Consider the following 19,205-nt stretch of genomic DNA (forward strand, 5'->3'; position numbering starts at 1 on the left):
ACAGAGGCCTGGCTGTGGGCGGGGGGTGGGGGGGGTGGGGGGGGCGGGATGGTGACTCAGGGCTTGATGGACACAAGTCTCTGGGCAAGAAAGCAGCAGTTAAAGTACCCTACTCTTAAGGAATAAGGTGCACCTTTTATAAATGTGTCTGATGTTTCACCATGTGTGTGCTTTTCGTAATTCCATCCTATTTTCAGTGGTATCCGTTCTCCCACCCTCTCTGGAAAATTGGTAGGGGCTGGTAGCATAACCGTTGCCCCCTTCATGCTGCACATCCACAGCCAATGGGCTATTTATTCTGCCCTCTAGTCCCCACATCTTCAGCCTTCCCCCAACTTGTAAGGAAACCGCAAAGCCAGGCATACATGGAAGTGTTCTGAGGATCTCCCAGGTCGGGAGCATTGGTGGTGAGTGAGAAAGCTGAGGAGAAAAGAGCCTTTGTCTCTCCTGTGTGCTCAGGCAGAGCAAAGTGTCGGTTCAGATGTACCAGCCACAGGTGGCAAAGCTGAAGGACGACATCTCCGAAGAGGCCGAAGAAAAGGCGCTGCTGAAGGAGGCCCTGGTGCACGTGGAAGAGCGGCTGCACCAGGAGAAGAGGGTCACCAGGGCGATCAGGCAGCAGAAGGTGGGAGGCCCCTGCTCGGAGCAGAGCCTCTGAGGCTGCCGCTCAGCTCCCTTTAGAAACAGCCAACTGAGGTCCCGGTGGGATCCAGGCAGCACAGAATGCATTCGCTCATTGCAAAGGAAGGTGGCAGAATAGCTTTAGCGTTAGGCAGACTTAGGTTTAGACTCTTGTTCTGCCATTTACTGTGTGACTTCAGGCAGCTATCTTTCTTTTTTTTTTAACATCTTTATTGGAGTATAATTGCTTTACAGTGTTGTGTTCGTTTCTGCTGTGTAACAAAGTGAATCAGCTATATGCATACGTATACCCTCACATCCCTCCCTCTTGTGTCTCCCTCCCACCCTCCCTATCCCACCCCTCTAGGTGGTCGCAAAGCACTGAGCTGATCTCCCTGTGCTATGCAGCTGCTTCCCACTAGCTATCTATTTTACATTTGGTCGTGTATATATGTCCATGCCACCCTCTCACTTCGTCCCAGCTTACCCTTCCCCCTCCCCATGTCCTCAAGTCCATTCTCTACATCTGTGTCTTTATTCCTGGCCTGCCCCTAGGTTCATCAGAACCTTCTTTTTTTTTTTTTTTTTTAGATTCCATATATATGTGTTAGCTTAACCTCTCTGAGACTCATAGTCTAGCTTGCCTCTATTTTTTTAAACTTTCTTTTTTTTAAGTTAATTTTTATTTTATATTGGAGTATAGTTGATTTACAGTGTTGTGTTAGTTTCAGGTGTACAGCAAAGTGATTCAGTTATACATATATATATTCTTTTTCAGATTCTTTTCCCATATAACTTATTACAGAATATTGAGTAGAGTTCCCTGTGCTATACAGTAGGTCCTTGTTGATTACATATTTTATACATAATAGTGTGTATATGTTAATCCCAAGCTCCTAATTTATCCCTCCCCACCACATTTCCACTTTGGTAACCATAAGTTTGTTTTCAAAGTCTGTGAGTCTGTTTCTGTTTTGTAAATAAGCACATTTGTATCATTTTTTTTAGATTCCACATATAAGTGATATCAAATGATATTTGTCTTTGTCTGACTTACTTCACATAGTATGATAGTCTCTAGGTCCATCCATGTTGCTGCAAATGGCATTACTTCATTCTTTTTTAGGGCTGAGTATTATTCCACTGTATATTTGTACCACATCTTCTTTATCCACTCCTCCATCGACATTTACGCTGCTTCCATGTCCTGGCTGTTGTGAACAGTGCTTTCTGAGACTCATAGTCTAGCTCGTCTGTATTTTTTTAACTTTTGATAATTCGTGTATTTTATCTTGTTCTTTCTATCCAGATAACTATTTTTTCTACCAGTTTTATTGAGACATAATTGACCCACAGCACTGTACTGAGCTTAAGGGTGTCCAGCATCATGATCTGACTTCCCTGCCTCCTGCAATGATGACCACAATCAGTTGAGTGAACAGCCCGAGTGTTTTTAAAGGCGGCGCTTCTGATTTTCATTGTTCTGCCAGGTGCCAGGGATACACCGAGGAATAAGCTCTCTGAGAATAAAGATTTGGGTTTGCTCTTCTGAGTAGCCAGAATAGTACTCCAGTCTTTCTGACTTGGGGCTGTGTATTTGTACACGCATGCTTGCGTGTATGTGTGTACATGTGAGTATGTGCTGTGTGTTGGCATGTGTGTGTATTTGTGTGTGTTTGTTGCCTGCATGAGCTCTAAGGAGGCCAAGGTCATAGAAAGGTGCCCTTCATCTCAAGCAGGGGGTGATGGTCAGATAGTTCCTTGCAGAAGCCTGCCCTCCATCCTGCCAACCTTCCAGGCAATAGGTTTCCAGACAGCAGCTCTCTGGCTTAGAGCCCCAGAAATGAAAAGTGGCTGTCCTGCTCTGAGGGAGCCTGGATGCGGTGTTTCCAGTGCTCGCTGCTGTGAATTAAACATCACAGGCCTTAGTCTGCGTGTGTCATGGGGCTGCCTCAGGCAGAGGACAGTTTCCTTTCACACCAAGCAATGCCAGGGAGAGCTGGGCCAGTGACAGAGTTGTGACTTTCCCTTTGATGTGCCCTCTGGAGAGCTCACCCCTCTCCGACATGCCCCCCACCCCCGCCCCCAGGGCTTGGCAGACTAGGCCCCAAAGCAGAGACACCAGACCACAGAATGGGACAGCGAAGGGCCCAAAAAAAGCCATTGTCATGTACTGAAAACCTGAGGATTTACATAATCAGGCTTCACATGCATTATTCATGGGCTGCCTCATTCATACACAACACAAGGGACGTGCCAGCTTGTTTGTCAGGAAGAAAACAATAATACATTTTAAAGTTTTGCTGGATCCTAAAGGGCACTTGTATACATCTGTCTTGGCATCCGTTCCTTCCAGGGAGTATATCTTCGTTGTCTTTAAGCAGAAATTAACAGAAAATAGAATTCCTCTTTTCTAAGTTTTACACTTAGTATTTTCACAAGGAGCCTTAGTTTTTTAGCCTCCTGTATAAAACTTTGAAACTCTTCACCCGTTCACAGAGGTGGCAAGGTTGAAGCACTGAGATGAAATTACACATCTTAAGCTTCAGAATTGCCCACCCCCAAAAAATGGAGTTTGTAGTTTTAATGTTTGACCATCTCTTCACCAAGCAGACCTTTCAAGAATCAAAAGTCCTATTTCCACACTAATATCTCTGGCTGTGAAAATGAGACTTGGTATAAGATGCTGGGCCTTCACAGCGACTGGGCCTGTGGCTCTGTCCATGTGGCAGAGGGACGGGAACCGCGGCCCAGGCCGTGCCCACTCGAATCCACATCCCACATCCCTCGAGAAGCCGGCAGTGTCTCTCAGAGTTCAGAGGCCAGATTTGGAGTCAAACAAATAGGGGTCAAGCCCCACCGCTGCCCCGAATGACCCTGAGTAAGTGGCTTGACCTCTGTATCCCAGGTTCCTCAACAAAAGCAACCAAAACTGTTAGCAAGGGGCTTACTCCGTGGGGCAGCGGGAGGGTTAAATGGCAAAATGCCTGCAGTGCCTGGCACATCGCAAGCCCCGTTTCTAAGGGGGAAGAATAGGCAGCTCATGGATGGGTGGGGATTCCTCTATTTCTTTCAGGGAGCTTCCTGCCAGCTGACGCCTTCCCCGGTCCTCCCAAAGCCGCCAGCTCTTATGGGACGCGCTCTTCTCTTTGGTGAATACGACTAGGGTCACGGCCAAGAAAGGACCCAGATACCTTTTGTGAATGGGCTAAGGCTGGGATTTTCAATAGGAAATTTTTACATGCACAGAAGTTGCCACTTGGGAAGCACGCAAGCCCTTTCTTAGGTCTTGAAGTGGAAGAAAGGCTGAAGGGCACTGGCTGCTTCTGGCAGGAGAAGCCGCTCAGCTCTCCTGCCAATCAAATCTCCAGCCATTCAAGTCCTGGCTAGGGGGCGTGACCACGCTTTGCCTCGTGGTCTCAGCCAGGAAAACCCCCTAACCTTCCCTCTGCTTAATTAGCTCAGATCCCTCTTCTTTAAGATGAGAATAAAAGTGGCACCTAGCTCGTAGCCTTCCCAATGGGAGCTTGTATACAAAACCCTTAGCACATAGGACCACAAAGCATACATGCTCTCCTACCATCGTCATTATCCTCACTATTCTCTTTAACTCACTATCTTCCAAGATTTCCTTGGGCCCAGGTATTCTCAAGATTCTGGATTCCTCCGTGCCACTTGTGTGTTTTGTTTGTTTGTTTGTTTGTTTTTGCGGCACGTAGGCCTCTCACTGTTGTGGCCTCTCCCGTTGCGGAGCACAGGATCCGGACGCGCAGGCTCAGCGGCCATGGCTCACGGGCCCAGCCGCTCCGCGGCATGTGGGATCCTCCTGGACCGGGACACGAACCCGGGTCCCCTGAATCGGCAGGCGGACTCTCAACCACTGCGCCACCAGGGAAGCCCCACAATTGGTAGATGTTGTGTAGGAGGAGCATGGGATGGGAGGGGCTTGGGGTGGTGCTCTTCCGCGCACAATGATGAAGTAGAACCATGTGGCCAGGCCTATGCAGCATACGGGTAGAAGAAGGCTAAAAAAAAGACCCTCCCGCACCCCCTTCATCACATCCCAGTGTGTTCAGTAAAGTTCAGGAAAAGCAGGTGCACAGGGGCCAGGCTCTGCCCTTCAGTGCCCAGCTGCCCACTGACGGAACTTAATCCAGGAAGGAATTTTGCAGCAATGTTCAAACTGGGGTTCCCTGGAGCCTTTGGGTGCCATGGACGGGTGTGACTCTCAAAGCACACACACCTTTCTCCCGCCAGAGAAGCTCTCCATTATCTTATACCCCAAGTTCCTCATGGGATTTTGCTTGGATAAACGATTCTGCAAAAAAAAGGAGGGGGGGATGGGGTGGGAGAGAAGAAGGCTGTTGGTTTAAAACTAACCCCTGCTTTATAATATCTGGGAATTTGGATAGTGATTGTCTCAGCTGAGTTTGTGATAAATACTGAGTGGCTGCAGGCTCGAGGCCTTCTCCACGGAAAATGCCTGGAGGGCAACTGTCAGTTCAATACGGGCCCATCAGCCTTCACGGACAGTCCTCTGAGGGTAGAGTTAGCATCCTTCTGGGAGAATGGAAGAGTCTTGTAAGCACCTATGCCCTGTCCCAAAAGACAGCCTTATTTCCTCCCTGAGTTTTGTGACTACCCGGTAGGGTTGCCAGATTTAGGGGAAAACAAACAAACACAAAACACGATGCCCAGTTAAATTTTAATTTCAGATAAACAACAAAAGCTATTCAGTATAAATGTCCTAAATATTACACGGGGCATATTCACACTCACAAATTTGTTGGCTTCATTCTGAAATTCAGATTTAACTGGGCATCCTGTATTTTATCTGGCAACCCCTCCAACATTTACTGAGCACCAACTAGACACCAAGCAGGGAGGTTCTGAACCAGGTGTCGCAAGATGGCAGCCCACGGATATATTCCATTTGGCTCATGGGATTTTTTTTTAAGTTACATTTCAAAATAGGGCAGTTTCCTGGAATACTCTGGATTTCCAGCTTCTCTGGGAAACTTGGAAGATCTGGCGACCCTAGGCCCACAGACCCACAAGCCACCATCACAAGCCTCCATCTTCCAGGCCCCTTAGAAAGGCGCTGGGCTCGTGTGTTTGCTGCTGTCCACCGCCACCCCAGCTCACTTCACCCACTTCTTTTACTTTCCTGGCCGCTGTAGGAATCAGGTTGGCGACCCCAGTGGATGCTCAGGGCTCTAGGAGAACGTCTCCTTCCAGACACCACTGCACATTCACCTGCGGAGTGTCAGTCTGCAAGGGAGACCCCAGTTCCCTCTCACTTTTGTGTCTCCAGTGCCTAGGGGATGCTCTTTCTTTGATGAGCTGCCCCTGAGGTGCAGGGTCTTGAGCAGATCAGGGTCAGCAATAGTAATCAAACCCCAGGGGAGCGGCAAGCTCCAGGGTTTCAGTGATGCTCGCTTCCCAACAGGCCCCTGTAGTCCCTGCCAGGGAGGTTAGCCACTGGGGCTTTCAACATTTCCACTGGGTGGAAAGCCACTGGACATCTACAGCCTCTTCCACTGATCTAGGAGGCTCCGCTTCCAGCTAAAGCAGATCTGTCCTCCAAGAAGAATACAGTATCCTTCATAGCCTTCTTGGTTGACCGCCTCCTTCTCTGCTGGAATCTGGAACAGAGATTCCCTAAAAGGTGCAGCAGGACAGTGTAGCGTTGCCCCAAAGCCACACCCCCTTCTGCGGACCTCTATCCTCACCTCCTCACCTAGGAAGGCTCAACATTCCATCCAAATGGGTAGCATCTGAAAGTTGAGAAAAATCCATCTTTCTCTGATGCAAAAGGCAAAGAAGAACATAAGCTAAATTTTGTCAATATTCTTTCTGTGTTAAAGAGACGAATGTTTGTAGAGCTGATGAAGAACTCAAAGATGCAGAACTCACATTTCCAGGTGAGCCAGAAGAGAGAAGAGAGAAAACCCTAGACGTCAGCAGGAAGCCCAGTGGACAGTTATCCCACATCTATTATGTATTGAGCATTTGGCATGTGCCGGGCACAGAGCCAAACACTCGACGTGCAGTATCTCTTTTAAGCTTCACAACAACCCTATGGGGTGGGTGTTGTTATTATACCCAATTGACAGATGAGGTGTCTGAGGCTCAGAGACTTTCTTTGTCCAGAGCCACACAGCTCAGTAGGAGAGCTGGGAATCAGTGCAGATCTGACACCCAGGTGAGTGCTAGCTTTTCCTCCTTTAGGTTATAAACCTCCAGGTAATAAACCTGATACATTTCCAGTGGCATTTCTCTTAAATTTCAAGGAAGCATCCTCTAGAATTCTCTTCAAAGTTGAGAATTAAGACTATGGAATCTTGAACGTGTTGAAACATTGCCATTGACAAATCAGCCCTGGAACTGGAATTAAGCCAGTCCACGTTCCCACTTTGCAGACAGTAGAGGCGAGCTCTCAGGAAGCTAGAAAGCCAAACACATTTTGGTTGAATATGAGAGAGGAGACATTCAAGTTTGATAAAAGGCCACAGTCATGCTGAGGCAACCAAATTATCATGGGAAGAAACGAAGATATTCTAGGTGAGGGATATATTTGGAAAATAGAAGCTTCTCAACCAGCATCCTTGTGCTAAGACCAGAAGGTGGTTATTCCCCAGAGCAGGATGTTAACAGGATAGAGAGCATCCTGAGGGCCCCACTTGATCTGAGACGTTTGCCACCCTGCAAAGTGGAAACGACTGGAAGTTTGTTACCTATTCACTCACATATATGACTGAGCTGGGAGGAGGCAGAAACTGCCCTACATCTAGGTTTTGTCTGAGGACCACCTGGGGATGTGAAATGGCAGAGGAGATATTGGGATGGGTCCCAGATGTTGTGGGAACATTGTGCTTCTCTGAGATGTGAGACGCTCTGGAACTTCACGCTGCCTCTGGCTTTAACAGAAGCGGGGCAGATGGTGCTTCGGCTAAGAGCAAAGAGCCAGCTTCCCATTCTCCCTGCCCTCCAGCCTGAGCTTAGAAGTTTGGTGTCTAGGATCTCGTCAGTACAGAAAGGTTTCCTCCAGGTTCCTTGCCAAGTGTAACTTGGGCGACTCCTTCCCCAAGAGTGGGCCTTGGGCTTCCCTGGTGGCGCAGTGGTTGAGAGTCCGCCTGCCGATGCAGGGGACACGGGTTCGTGCCCCAGTCTGGGAAGATCCCACATGCCGCGGAGCGGCTGGGCCTGTGAGCCGTGGCTGCTGAGCCTGCGCGTCCGGAGCCTGTGCTCCGCAACGGGAGAGGCCACAACACTGAGAGGCCCGCGTACCGCAAAAAAAAGGGGGAGGAGGGGGCTTTTTTAAGGATATAGGGGTGAGTGCCTCATAAAAACTGGGAGCTGAAAGAGAGCCTGGCCTCGAAATAGAACTGGTAAGCCATCAGATCTCAGGCATCATCTCTTTTACACACACACAAGCATGCGCACACGCACACACAGGCCGTATCTCCTCTCTGTGTCTCTGTGTGGCTCCCCTGATCTCTGCTCTCTCCAGTCATGTGACAGGAAGGAATGACCTCACGGTCCCCCAGTTCAAAGGACCAGCCCAGGAAGCAAGTAGCATCTTAGAGCCCATAACCCCAAATCCTGGGAGTGACCATCTTAAAAGCCCAGCCCGTGCCAAGTGCCCGATCAGCTATGACCAGGGACAGAGTCACACACATGGCTGCCTGGATCCAGGAGTAGTGCTCAGAAAAGGGTTAGACAGACCCCCTAGAGTATGCTGCATTTTACCCTCCTAAGACATCAGAGACATAAGGCATTCAGTTCAGTAACAGCTTTTCGAGAGAAAGTCCATCCCAATGAAATTGCCTATAATCAGAAACTCCTGGTTCAAAAAAAGATGCAAATGTAAGAAGAAAACGTTATCTGTGTATCTGGAAGAGTGTACACCAAAATGTGAATAAGGTTACCTGTGAGTAGTGTGATAATGGTGGATCATTTTACCTTCGTTTTGCTCACGTCTATGTGTGTATATAAATATTTTTTACAACAAAGATTTTATTTTGAGTAACAAAAAATGCCATTTGAGAAATATTTGGGGATCTCCCTACAATTATAGAGTTTGGGCATTTGTTGCTCTTGCTTGTTGTAGGTTGGAGCCAGAAAAGGCACCCCAAAGATGGACCAAGGAAGGGAGATGCTGAAGAGAGAAATGTCCAGCAAATCCAGCCAGAGCCTTCTGTTTTCTAAACCTGGTGGAAGGAACTAGAAACGTCGTCCCGCTGGGCCTCGCGTGATCCTCCGTGAGTCAGTGTAACTCTTCTGCGTCAAACTACTAAGATGCTTTTTTAGGACATTAAAGGTTGCTACCCTAGTGTGTTGCTTCCTAGACTGGTATTTTGCACAATACTGTATTTTGGAGTGTGTGAGGAGAGGGGTTCTTTTCACAGATATTACGAATGTAAACATATGCAGGCGTATGAAGAATAAGTTTGAAATTCAGACTCCTAGGCCTGGTAGATACAATTATGTGTTTGGGTAGTGACAAACCCAAATGTCACACCTCCAAGGAGCTCTGAGAAGCCCGCAGTTGAGAAAACCCAGGGCGTGTACTGGGGCCACAGGACAGAATGGTAACCTCAGGGCTGTTGGGGCCATGGTATAGTGCATTTATATCTGAATTTATTATAATCAATTTGAACAGCAACCTGTTTTATCGCTTCCATAACAGTGAGTCACGTTTATATGGCGCTCTGCGGTTTTCAAAACACTTCTCATCTAATCCTCTCTCAAGCCCTGGGAGGTAAATAGCATTATGTTCCCCATTTTACAAATGAGGAAGCTGAGGCCCAGAGAGGTTTAAAGGCCCCTCTAAAGTCACACAGCTAGTAAATTCAAGAATTGGGTCTGGAAGCCAGGTTTCTAACTCCATCTCACGCTGCCCATTCTGCCGCACCAAGACAGCCCAGTAGGTCAAGTCCCAGGCCATCAGGACAGACCAAGTACCCAGTCATCAAAGAACACACACTGCCCAGGTGGACACACCACTTTCCCGTGGTGTTTGAAGAGACCCTCATTTTTGCCTTCTCTCCAGCCATCTGTTCTCTCCCTGCCTTTCTTGTACGGCCAGAGACCACCAAACAAAACAGGAGAAAGAGCCAGAAGCCATGAATATCATTTATTTTTTATTTTTAAAAAGCCACAATAAAAATATTTTGATATTTTAAAACCAAATGCATTCTTTATACTGATTAAAACTAGAAGGAAATGGGAAAAATGATTTGCATGATCTTCCATTAAAGGTACTTCTTACACAGTGAGAAGGGTGAGCATCACTTGACCTTAAAAATAATCTTGAAAATCCCAGCAGTTTTCCATAAAGAACATATTACTTATACTGTACCATATCCCCAAAATCCAAAACAGCAATCTCCAGCACCAGAAAAGATCACTTGGTCAGGCAGTAGTTAACTAGCTGGCTCATGTTTGGAAGCCAAATTGTGTGGGAAAAAAAATACTTTGGTTGAATACAAATATTTGAATTTGCATAAGTTAAATGTAATGCCTATGTGACTCCACTGTATTTGAGGTCTTTCAAAGGACGTGTTAATCTTTATCATATCAACATTGCAACCCACAGTGGCAATGTCCTTTCTTCACTCCTTGAACTAGATGGTTCTTTAGGTGTCTCCTCAGCCACACACCCCTTTCTCTGAGAATGCACATTCCCCAACCAGGTTTACCCTACCTACTGCTGCTGTCTTGGCCACACCTGACTGGCTGATCAGTAGATATTCTACCCAAGCCAGACCAATCAGGTTTCTCTTCTAACCCAAGCTGGACCAATCAGCACCTGTGCCCTTGATATTTGGAAGTGGGACACGGAGTTACCACACAGGTCATTAATGGCCTGGAGCTGAAAGTCTTGATGCAGTTCCCAGCTGGGGTGGCCATTTCTCCCACTGTGTTTGGAGAAACAAAGCCAGTCTTAGAAAGAGATGGCCAGGATAGATAAGCAACAAGTAGAGACAAGAAACCAAGACCCAGGAAATTCCCTGGCGGTCCACCCTGCGCTTTCACTGCCAAGGGCCCAGACTCAATCCCTGGTCAGGTAGCTAGGATCACATAAGCCACACCGTGTGGCAAAAAAAAAAAAAAAGAAGAACAAGAAACCAAGACGACCCCCAGAGAGACAGTGCAGCAGACACTACAAGCCCCTTAGTCATTGCCTCCCTCTACTGTATAAGCAGCACGTGAAATGCCCTCATTTCCCAGCCTCCCTTGCAGCTAGACCTGGCTGTGTTGTTCAGTTCTGGCCAGTGACATGCAGGTGAAGGCCCTGGGCAGGGCTTCCCTTCTGGAATTAAAGGCAAGGCTTTGCTAGGAGAAAGTTTTTCTCTTTGTCCCTTTGCCTTGTCTCCTTTTCCTCTCCTGGAGCTCGTACTTGGAGCAGGAGCAGCCATGTTGGGGATCACCAGGTAACAAGCAAGAGACCAAAGCCCACCTCAAAGGACAGTGGAGTGGAAAGACATGAAAAGCCTGGGTGGGAGCCTAGTGGCATCACTGTGCTCTGCACTGTTCCTGAACTGCCTACCTCTGTACATCCTGTTGTATAAATAAATCAATCCTATCAGTTTCAGCCACTGTAGTCAGATGTACCTGTTTATGCTGTGGAGCAAACGACTCAAAAGTGACTTAAAATGGCAACTGTTATTACTCATGTTTCCATGCGTCAAGCTGGCCACTTGTACTGGCCTGGTTGGTTTGGCTGGGGCTAGTTTAGGGTGCCTTCGTGTACATGCCTGCCTGGTCATTGCCCGGCAAGCTGGGTTAGGACAGTGGTTCTCAACTGGGGGCGATTTTGCCACCCAGGGGGCATTTGGCAATGTCTGGACACACTTTGGTTGTTAAACTGGGGTGGGGGTGATACTGTCATCTAGGGGTAGAGGCCAGGGATGCTGCTAAACATCCTGCAGTGCACAGAACAGCTGCCCACAACCAAGACTTATTTGATCCAATATGTCAATAGTACCGAGAATGAGAAACCCTGGTCTAGAAAGGCCTCAGCTGGGACGTCTGATTCTGCCTGGTGTGGTCCCTCATCACCCAGCAGGCCAGACCAGGCCACGTGTGGTGGGTACAGGTTTCCAAGAGCAACAGGAGAGAGAAAGCCCCAAAGCACACTTTTCAAGTCTCCACCTGCCATGTGTTTGCCAACATCTCATCAGACAAAGCAAGCCACATGGCTAGAGTTCATTTGGGAGGGGCTCCAAATTTTTACCATCTACCCACATCCAGGTTTCTGTTATTTAAAGCTGAAGGCAGCGCGCGCCCAGAGCGTTAACGGGCGGGGGCGGGGGTGTGCAGTTGGGAAGTCAACTGGGCCTCCTGGTAGCCTCCCTGAGTTCAACCAATCCAGTGAGGAGAAGCCGTGGGCGGGGCGAGCTCCGCAGCCAGAGCGGCGTGAAATATTTCCCAAGGCAGAGCGAAAACCTTTCCTGAGCGACTAAGCATGCCCGCTGGTGAAAGGTCCAGCCCAACTTTCACCACATCCCAGACTCCAGAGGGACTTTTCTGAAACCCAGAGAATTGACCATGTCCTCAAACAGCTTAAAAATCTTCCATGGCTCCCCCATGCCTCCTCAGGAAAAAAAGATCACACTTCAGTGGGTTTTTTATGCTTCATCCTCAACCAATTTCTTCAGCCACGTCTCCCACTACTTTTGCAAGAACTCTTTTGCTCCACGGATGTTGAAAACTTGCAGCTTCTCATACATACCATGTTCTCTGTGCACACAGGTTCACCTACCTGCGATTCTCTGCCCAGGCCCTCTCTACCAGGATAATTGCATCTGTGCTTTCTAGGTCTATGAAGACAGTCATGCTTCATCCCTCTGGCATAGCTCTTGTTTTTTTGGGGTTTTTTTTGTTTGTTTTTTTTTTGCATCTTTGTTGGAGTGTAGTTGGTTTACAATGGTGTGTTGGTTTCTGCTTTGTGGCAGGGTGAATCAGTTATGCATGTGCATGTGTTCCCATGTCTCTTCCCTCTTGCGTCTCCCTCCCTCCCGCCCTCCCTGTCCCACCCCTCTAGGTGGTCGAGGGGCGCTGAGCTGATCTCCCTGTGCTGTGCGGCTGCTTCCCACTAGCTATCTATTTTATGTTTGCTGGTGTATATGTGTCTATGGCATAGCTCTTCTTATTCTGTGTTGTGAATATACTCTATGTGCTCACATGTGTTATCTTCTCTAGAATGTGAGCTACTTGAGGGCAGGGGTCTTGGCATATTTTATACCTGTATGGAACTCTAAGACCTACCAGGGTGCCTGGCACAGGATAGATACTCAATAATTGTTTATTGAATAAATGAATGGATTATGAGCTCAATGAAGGAAAAAAAAAAAAAAGCTGAAGGCATTCCAACTGATGCAGAAAGTTGCCCTGATTCCTGATGACTTTCTGGTTCCTGGTTTCTTTCCTTGGAAAGGCCCATTCCAATGCCTGCCCTTGGGTTCCACTAGGACGTTTTGTATCACTCAAGATTCTCTGGTTGCAACCAACAGAAATCTCCTGTGGCTAACTTAAACAGAAAAGGAGTTTACTGAAAGGAAGTGAGGAAGGTTAGAGAATCAAAGGGCAAGCAAAGCTGAGGAGTCTGGACAGGCAGGAGCCATCTTTTCTTCCCCATAGATGTCCCCTTTTTTGCTTCAGCCGGTTTGAGTTTCTGTTATTTGCAACCAAAATGGCATTTACTAAGACGCTCTGCACAGCCCCAATTGGTAGCTCTGAGAAGCTACCAGCGACCTTTCTTTCCCCTGACGTTGTACCAAGGGACAGCAAGGTACCTGCAGTCCCCCCACCAAAACTCCCACTCTTCTGATCCCCCAAGAAGCTAAGCCAAACAACTTCCTTCCACCCTTGCCAATGGGGGCCCATTTGGATTCGTGACTTTGCAGATAAGGTGCCCTTCTCCAGCAACTTGGCAGAGCCAGCAGTGCCTGCTGTTGTGGAAACCGGAGTCATGAAGTGTCTGCGGAAGAAAACAGCTTCCCCCGGATCCGTGTTGCAAAGTGTGTTCTTGGTAAGTGGAGTGGTTTCCAATTTTTTAGGGTCTTAGGAATGAAAGCAATACACTAACGATGAGAGGAAACCCAAAACCTGCTAATGCTAATGTTCTCCTCTTTTTTTTAATATAAATTTATTTTTTTATTTTTTTTTTTAATTTATGGCTGCATTGGGTCTTCGTTGCTGCGCCCGGGCTTTCTCTAGTTGTGGCGAGCAGGGGCTACTCTTTGTTGCGTTGCGCGGGCTTCTCATTCCATGGCCTTCTCTTGTTGCGGAGCACGGGCTCTAGGCATGCAGGCTCAGTAGTTGTGGCGCACGGGCTTAGTTGCTCCGCGGCATGTGGGATCTTCCTGGACCAGGGCTCGAGCCCGTGTCCCCTGCATTGACAGGCGGATTCTTAGCCACTAGGGAAGTCCATGTGCTCCTCTTTTTCATACTGAGTGTCCTAAAGCAGGAGTTAGGGAGCCAGGTGAGGGAGAGTAAACTCTTTCGGCTTATTAGCTTGGCCTCATTTCCATCAAGATGCCTTGCCTGTCTGCTCAGTGTCCCGAGTTATTCTGGGCCCATTCATGATCTTCTGTGCCTGCTTTTGTTTTTAAACATTTTTCTTTGTCCATCTGTTCCCCGGGAATCCACTGCAATGCCTCCGTCCTGCGGTGGGAAACATTAGCAGGCTCCTTGTTTGAGTTTCCTCTCATCACATTGCTTTCATTCCTAAGACCCTAAGATATTGGAGGCAGCAATTTTACCTCTGGCTCGACGTGGTCTTATCGGCACAGGTTAGAGGTGCCCTTTGACGGATAAATCTCTTTTATGGTTAAACAACCAGCCTTCATTCATTCCAACAAACACCAGGTACCTACTACGTGCCAGGGACTAATGATACTGTGCTAGACCTTGGGGCCTTAACCTTTGCTCCCCTTTCTTTTCACGGTCTAATCTGCTGCCCTCCTGCAAAGGAGTTGGAATAGTTAATTTAGTGGGTGTGTTGCCTGGGAGAGCTCACCTGGGACATTCCCAGCCTCTTTTGGCTTTCTATGAGATTATTGCTGGGCCTTCTCTAGAGAGAGCTGCATGCAGCAGTGACCCTCTTCTGGGAGTTTCTTTGTGCCTTTCGACAGTTGAAGTTTCATAGCTAATAATAGCCAGCTTTTTATAGCATCCTTGCCAGCCATCAGACCCTGCACTAAGCACGGTCCAGACGTGCTCAGTCCTCTCTGTCTGTATCACTCTGGTTTCACATGTGAAAATGATGAGAAGTAAGTTACTTGCCCAAGAGCAGAAGCATCAGAGCCCAGACTTCGTACTCAGCTGCTCCAATACATCGTTTTCCTTGGTGAAGTCCAGGAACCAGCTTGGTATCTCCTGGTTGATGAGGGTCAGGTCAGCAAACGTTTTCTATAAAGGGTCATTTCCCTTTGTGAACCATGGGGGTCACTGTCATCACTACTCAACTCTGCCATTACAGCATTATGCCTAAACAGATGAGCTTGGCTGTGTCCCAATAAAACTTTATTTACAAAGATAGGCAGAGGGCCAGATATGCCAACCCCCAATCTAGTCTCACCCAGACTAGATTGTTAATATCTGCATGGCTATTGTCTGCCACATGACTACCATGAAGCCAGCTGATCAACATCTCCATCACTGAGAGCGTTGTGAGCTTTTACTACGTGCCACGTGCCACACACTAAATGAAACACTTTACATACATTTTCTCATTTAATCCTCTCAAGTACTCCAGGAGGAGAGAGCCATTCGAAAGACCTCTCGAAAGGTAAAACAGGCTGCCCAAGGTCACCCCAAAGGGATTTTCAAACCCAACTCCTAAGCATGACACCACGCTGCCTTTCACCATCACAGTGCTGCATCTGGACAACAGGAAGCTTTGCTGGTGAGTCTGGACATCTGCCTTCCTCTGGACCAAGCCTGAAAGAACCAAGACTTCACGACACATCCCTTCCTCTGGGCATCCTGGTTTACTAGCCCTTCTTAGAGTCCCCTGCTTTCTTTAGTTAGTACCTAAGTTCAGGTGTTCCCAGCCTAGGCACCATGCTCTCTCTTTCAGCCGACTTTGCCTGTCTCCGCCTTGTGTTAATTTTACAACCTTCCTTTCAGTTTCCCAAATCCTCATGTGCCCCTGCAGCGGCCACAAGCAGTGTTTACCCGTAACTTCCTTTTATTCCTTCCACCCTGTCTGCTGAGCAGAGAGCTCTAAATGACCTCTGGGCCACATCGATACCCAAGGACCAGCAGGTCACCTGGCCCCAATCCCTATCTGATGCGGCTGACGCTGTCCTCAGAGGAGCAGGGGACAGACACTTGAGAGGCTTGTTGTTCAAGAGATCCTGTTAACTTTTGTGTTGAGTCATGTGGGTGCACAGAGGTGTCACTTTAGCAGCTTCTCTTTCTTGGCAGTGACCTTGAGACCTGAAATCGGGCCACCAGATGCTCTGGAGGGGACACTGAGAAAACATCCAGTCCATCGTGAGCCCTCAGGCAGAGCAGGCCATCATGCATCCAGTCAACCTCGATTTCTCCAACAAGGACCTTGGGCCAGGCACCATGCAGGGCACTGAGGAGACAAAGCTGAGCCAGGCAGACAGGTCCCTTCCCCCAGGAAGTTGTGCTGGGGTGGGGTGGGGTAGGAAGTGTCAGATATTTTATTAACAGCTTCATTGTGGGTTGTAATAAGTGCTGAGTCCCAGCCAGAGGCGGGCTTAGCTGGAACCGTCATAGCCTCTGTCAGTCCCCCAGCGTGGGGTCCAACAGATCTCACTCTTCAAACTGGCTAGTCCTGCTCTCCCCGCCCCCATCCCCACTCTTGCCCATGACCAGAAAAATTCCAGGACCAGAGCCTGGTGCCAGACACACTTCATAAATAGGTCTTGATTGCCTGGATGTAGATGCACACTGCTTTCACAGAATAGTATAAAAATCGAAATCAGCTGCCCATATATTGCCACCTTTGGAAAGGGTCCAGGAAGGCACTGCAGATGCAACATTGCTGAGTTTTAAGCCACATGGTACACACACACACACACACACACACACATACACACACACAGAGTCTTTGAGAGTTTAAAACAGGGCTAAGACTCAGGCCTATCAGTTGTTAAAGTTGGACACAGAACCACCTGGGGTTTAACAGAAGCAGAAATCACACTCAGATTTTTTTTCCTCCAGCCTGTCCAGTCGGGCATATGCAAATAATTTGAAAGACAATTTTGGTTTTCAAGTAGATTCAACGCATCCAAGATAACCCCAGAAGGAGAGCTCACTGGAGACACAGGTTGGCTTCTAATGACCTGCAACCACCTGCAGGTCTTGGCCCCATCGTGCCCTTTTGCGCCTGCCCTGCTCAGCAGTCCCGTGAGCGCCTGCCTGACACAGCTCCCCACCCCGATCCCCTTTGCGCAGCTTCCAGACCTTGCAGGAGGTGAGAAAGCCTCTGAGATCAACCAGGCTGTGACCCCATTCCCTGCTCTCACTCCTCCAATCGCTCAAATGAGTATCTAGGTTGTCCCTGAACTTTGACTTCTGTGCACCTTTCTCTATCCATCACGGGTTTGCTTGTGAACACAGAGGGTTTGTGATGATTAATTAGTAAACTGGTATTTATAAAGTGGCAAGTGAATGATGTAGTTTATGGGCTGACTTTATCTCTGCTGGCCTCCCTAATCCCTTCTTGTTTTCCCAGCATCTCAAGCTAGAGGGACCACCCAGTTCCATCCAGCTCTGGAATGCCCCTCAGAGTTCTCTCCATCTGCCCCCATCACCCAAGAGCTCTTCCCAACCCTTCCTGTGTCTCCCCCTCTTTTTCAAAGTGCTGTTGTTTCTCTTAATGTTACCTTACCCCTCCTCAAAAGACAGTTACACAAGTGGATGTGGGAGGAAGCAAAGAAATATAAGTCAACGATGACTAAGTCTGCCTGGCTCCCTTGTCGCTGGAGTATTGTCAGAATTGGCCCTCTCTCACCCCTGCCTCTGTAATAATCCTTTGCCAAGGGTGTGATTTTTCCTGAAGATCATTCTTTCCGCATGACCAAATGCCGTAATGCGTAACCAGTCCAGATTGTTCCTTTCTGCCCAAATCCATGCTCGGGAAACAGCGCTCAGGGTCACTCAGAAGTAATTTCCCCTAATGAACAGGCAACTGATGGTTCCTGGAAGTTTCACCAGCAATCAGGGATCATCAGTTATCCCGGCCTGTTCTTCCCCCGCTACTTCTCTGGTTTCTGAATAAGTGCTTTTCCTGAAGTCCAATGACCTTGGAAGGAAAGAGTTCAAATAAAACGCAGCCCCTGGCGCACATCTCTGTCTTTGGAGCGGATCAACGAGGCCTCTGAGATGAGGCAGAGCTCTGGGCAGGGCAGCATGAGCTCCCACTCCATGGTCACAGAGTCTCAGACCTCTCAGCCCCTGAGCACCTGTGAGAAAATCAGCCCAAGAGGTGTTAAAAGGGCTCACCCACCCGGCAGCGTTTCCTGAGCTCTGCCTCAGCGTAACAGCAGCAAGGTCTGGGCATTCTGCTCCCCTTTTACAAGATGCAATAGGTAATGAACTGGAATTCCCCCAACTGTGCATCACGGAGCCTGCCCTCCCTCCTGGAGGGTTGTGTCCACATGAGACAAATGGGTAATTGACCAGAGCATTTAATACATACAGCCTGTGTGATTAATTCAAACCAACACCCCAGGTTTTTCACATACATGTAAATTGTTTTTCAAGAAGGCAAACCCTCACCTAATCTCTTCACTGTTAAAAAGTTTGCTCCCAGAGGCAAAACATTTCATAATAAAGGTAGCCCTGGGAATTCCCTGGCAGTCCAGTGTTAGGGATCCGTGCTTCCACTGCATGGGGCACGGGTTCAATCCCTGGTGGAGGAACTAAGATCCTGCATGCCTCTCGGCGTTTCCAGAAAAAAAAAAAAAAAAAGGTAGCCCTATTTCATGCAGACCCGCTATAAACCATAGGTTGGGGCAAGTTGAGGTTCATCAGATTTTTTTAAGTAATTAGCTGCTTTGAAAAGAAAGCTCAGAATTTGCAAACCCAAGCATTTGCAGGCATAATTTTTAAAGTTTGATCTACACCCTGTCCCTAGTCTTTTGCATTCAATAAAAAAACAACTATTTTGCTTCTGTTGGGTCCTTGAAGGACACATATGGAAGATACAGAAACTTACCTTTTACAAGTAGCTGTACCAAGTTGCCCAAGACCAACAGAAACTTAATTCCAAGCCTTAAAAAAACAAAATTGTGTCATTTAAGCTGAACATCTTTATTGGATTCAGAAACAATCTCAAAAATAAGTTAATGTAAATTTCATATTTTCTTGAACCCTGAAGGGTTTTTTTCTCAATTTTATAATTTTTAAAATACCTTTTAAATTAATTCAGCAATATTCTTAAACTGTGGAAAATCAAAAAATATCAGTTGAGGGTTAGTTCTGTGCAAATCAGTCTGTAACAGCTTGCTGGTTTTACATTCTCAAGTGCTCTCTGCCTCCAGAGCACTGGTTTTTTAAGCCCTAAGCCTATATCTCTTCTCTGCACATTGACG

At 47.7% G+C, this 19,205-nt stretch overlaps 1 protein-coding gene across 1 annotated transcript in view; it reads left to right on the forward strand.

The window, feature by feature from the left end:
• LOC132477587 (forkhead-associated domain-containing protein 1-like) overlaps positions 1 to 9,015 on the forward strand; it is a 129,123-nt gene extending 120,108 nt beyond the window's left edge. Inside the window, 3 exon segments of the mRNA XM_060080020.1 lie at positions 460 to 625; positions 6,489 to 6,545; positions 8,735 to 9,015. Coding sequence (XP_059936003.1) covers positions 460 to 625; positions 6,489 to 6,545; positions 8,735 to 8,851 — 340 coding nt within the window. The 3' untranslated portion in view covers positions 8,852 to 9,015.
• Positions 9,016 to 19,205: the final 10,190 nt, after the last annotated feature.

The sequence above is a fragment of the Mesoplodon densirostris genome, chromosome 2, assembly GCF_025265405.1.
Source record: "Mesoplodon densirostris isolate mMesDen1 chromosome 2, mMesDen1 primary haplotype, whole genome shotgun sequence".
Lineage (NCBI taxonomy): Eukaryota > Metazoa > Chordata > Mammalia > Artiodactyla > Ziphiidae > Mesoplodon > Mesoplodon densirostris.